Source organism: Nanorana parkeri, unplaced genomic scaffold (assembly GCF_000935625.1).
Source record: "Nanorana parkeri isolate BGI_ZX_2015 unplaced genomic scaffold, ASM93562v1 scaffold4344, whole genome shotgun sequence".
NCBI classification, from domain to species: Eukaryota; Metazoa; Chordata; class Amphibia; order Anura; family Dicroglossidae; genus Nanorana; species Nanorana parkeri.
Window position 1 is genome coordinate 12,605 of NW_017310607.1, and position 1,941 is coordinate 14,545.

At 56.3% G+C, this 1,941-nt stretch overlaps 1 protein-coding gene across 1 annotated transcript in view; it reads left to right on the top strand.

Annotated features, from left to right (window-relative positions):
* Positions 1-921: 921 nt before the first annotated feature.
* LOC108803856 (thiosulfate sulfurtransferase-like) overlaps positions 922-1,941 on the top strand; it is a 3,612-nt gene continuing 2,592 nt past the window's right edge. The window contains exon 1 of the mRNA XM_018575654.1: positions 922-1,502. Within this exon, the coding sequence (XP_018431156.1) occupies positions 926-1,502 (577 nt within the window). The 5' untranslated portion in view covers positions 922-925. The remainder of the gene's footprint in view (positions 1,503-1,941) is intronic.

Genomic DNA, 1,941 nt, shown 5'->3' on the forward strand with positions numbered 1-1,941 from the left:
TGGGAACACTCTGGGAACGCTCTGGGAACACTCTGGGAATGCTCTGGGAACACTCTGGGAATGCTCTGGGAACACTTTGGGAACATTCTGGGAAAACTCTGGGAGCACTCTGGGAACGCTCTGGGAATGCTCTGGGAAAACTCTGGGAGCACTCTGGGAACGCTCTGGGAACACTCTGGGAATGCTCTGGGAACACTCTGGGAATGCTCTGGGAACACTTTGGGAACATTCTGGGAAAACTCTGGGAGCACTCTGGGAACGCTCTGGGAATGCTCTGGGAAAACTCTGGGAGCACTCTGGGAACGCTCTGGGAACACTCTGGGAATGCTCTGGGAACACTCTGGGAACGCTCTGGGAACACTCTGGGAACGCTCTGGGAACGCTCTGGGAACACTCTGGGAACGCTCTGGGAACGCTCTGGGAACACTCTGGGAATGCTCTGGGAACACTTTGGGAACACTTTGGGAAGGCTCTGGGAACACTCCGGGAACACTTTGGGAACACTCCGGGAACACTTTGGGAAGGCTCTGGCAGCACTCCGGGAACACTCTGGGGACGCTTTGGGAACACTGGGAATGCTTTGGGAACACTCCGAGAACACTTTGGGAACGCTCTGGGAATGCACCGGGAACACTTTGGGAACTGGGCGGAAGAAAAGAACAATAAGAAAGAATAGAGACGAAGTTCATCATCAGCGAAAGTGTCGTTATCGGCAGCACATTGGCCCTGTGACCGGCTAATGAGGCAATAACTCCATTTACCGGATAGGCGGCTGATAATCGGCAGTGACACAAAGGTGACAATCATTATATTAATCTGCCTCGGGGCTGCCAATTATTAACAGCAGGATATGGACGGTTTCAAGGATCCTCCTCTCCTCCTTATAAAAATTGCCTCTCCGGGCGCCCCGGTTTTTGCCGCAGTCATGGTGAGCCGGGCGCTGGTCTCCTCCGGGTGGCTCTCTGGAGCACTGAAAACCAAAAAGTCTCCATCGCTGCAGGTCCTGGACACCACTTGGTACTCTCCGGGGGGGAAGGATGCCGGGAAGGAGTTTGCGGAGAGACACATCCCGGGCGCCATGTTCTTCGACCTGGAGGAGTGCAGAGACACGGCGTCGCCGTACGAGATGATGCTGCCCAGCCAGTCGCAGTTTGCCGATTACGTCGGCGGTCTCGGCATCACCAACCAGAGCCACGTGGTGATCTACGACTCTGATAACATGGGCATGATGTACGCCCCCCGGCTCTGGTGGATGTTCCGTGTCTTTGGCCACAACAACGTGTCGGTGCTGGACGGCGGATTGGTGAACTGGGTGAAGCTCGGGCTGCCCGTCACCTCGGAAATCACCGCCGCCGAGCCACGGAAGTTCACCGCCGCCCTGAACTCCTCTCTGCTGAAGACTTTCGAAGACGTTGAGGAGAATCTGAGCACCAAGAAGTTCCAGCTGGTGGACGCCCGAGGAGAGGGAAGGTTCTGGGGCCCGGAGCCCAAACCGGGAGAAGGTGAGGAGGCGGAGCCCGAGGAGAGTCTAACTCTGAGGAGAGCGGAGCAAGGGCCAGGAGAAGACAGCTCAGCACAGGGATGGTGGGGGCCCCTCATAATGGGCACAGCGGGTGTACAGAGCCGGGAACTCAGCACAGGGATGGTGGGGGCCCCTCATAATGGGCACAGCGGGTGTACAGACCCGGGAACTCAGCACAGGGATGGTGGGGGCCCCTCATAATGGGCACAGACCCGGGAACTCAGCACAGGGATGGTGGGGGCCCCTCATAATGGGCGCTGTTCTTATTCTGTATGTATGGACTCAGTATGACTTCTCTGGCTGTGTAACGTGTACATGGAGATACAATGGAATGACCGTTCATATTATGAGCGATGTGACGTTATCGGAATATTACAGACGGAGGGAAATGTCCGGATTATAATACATTGGGGGGTGGG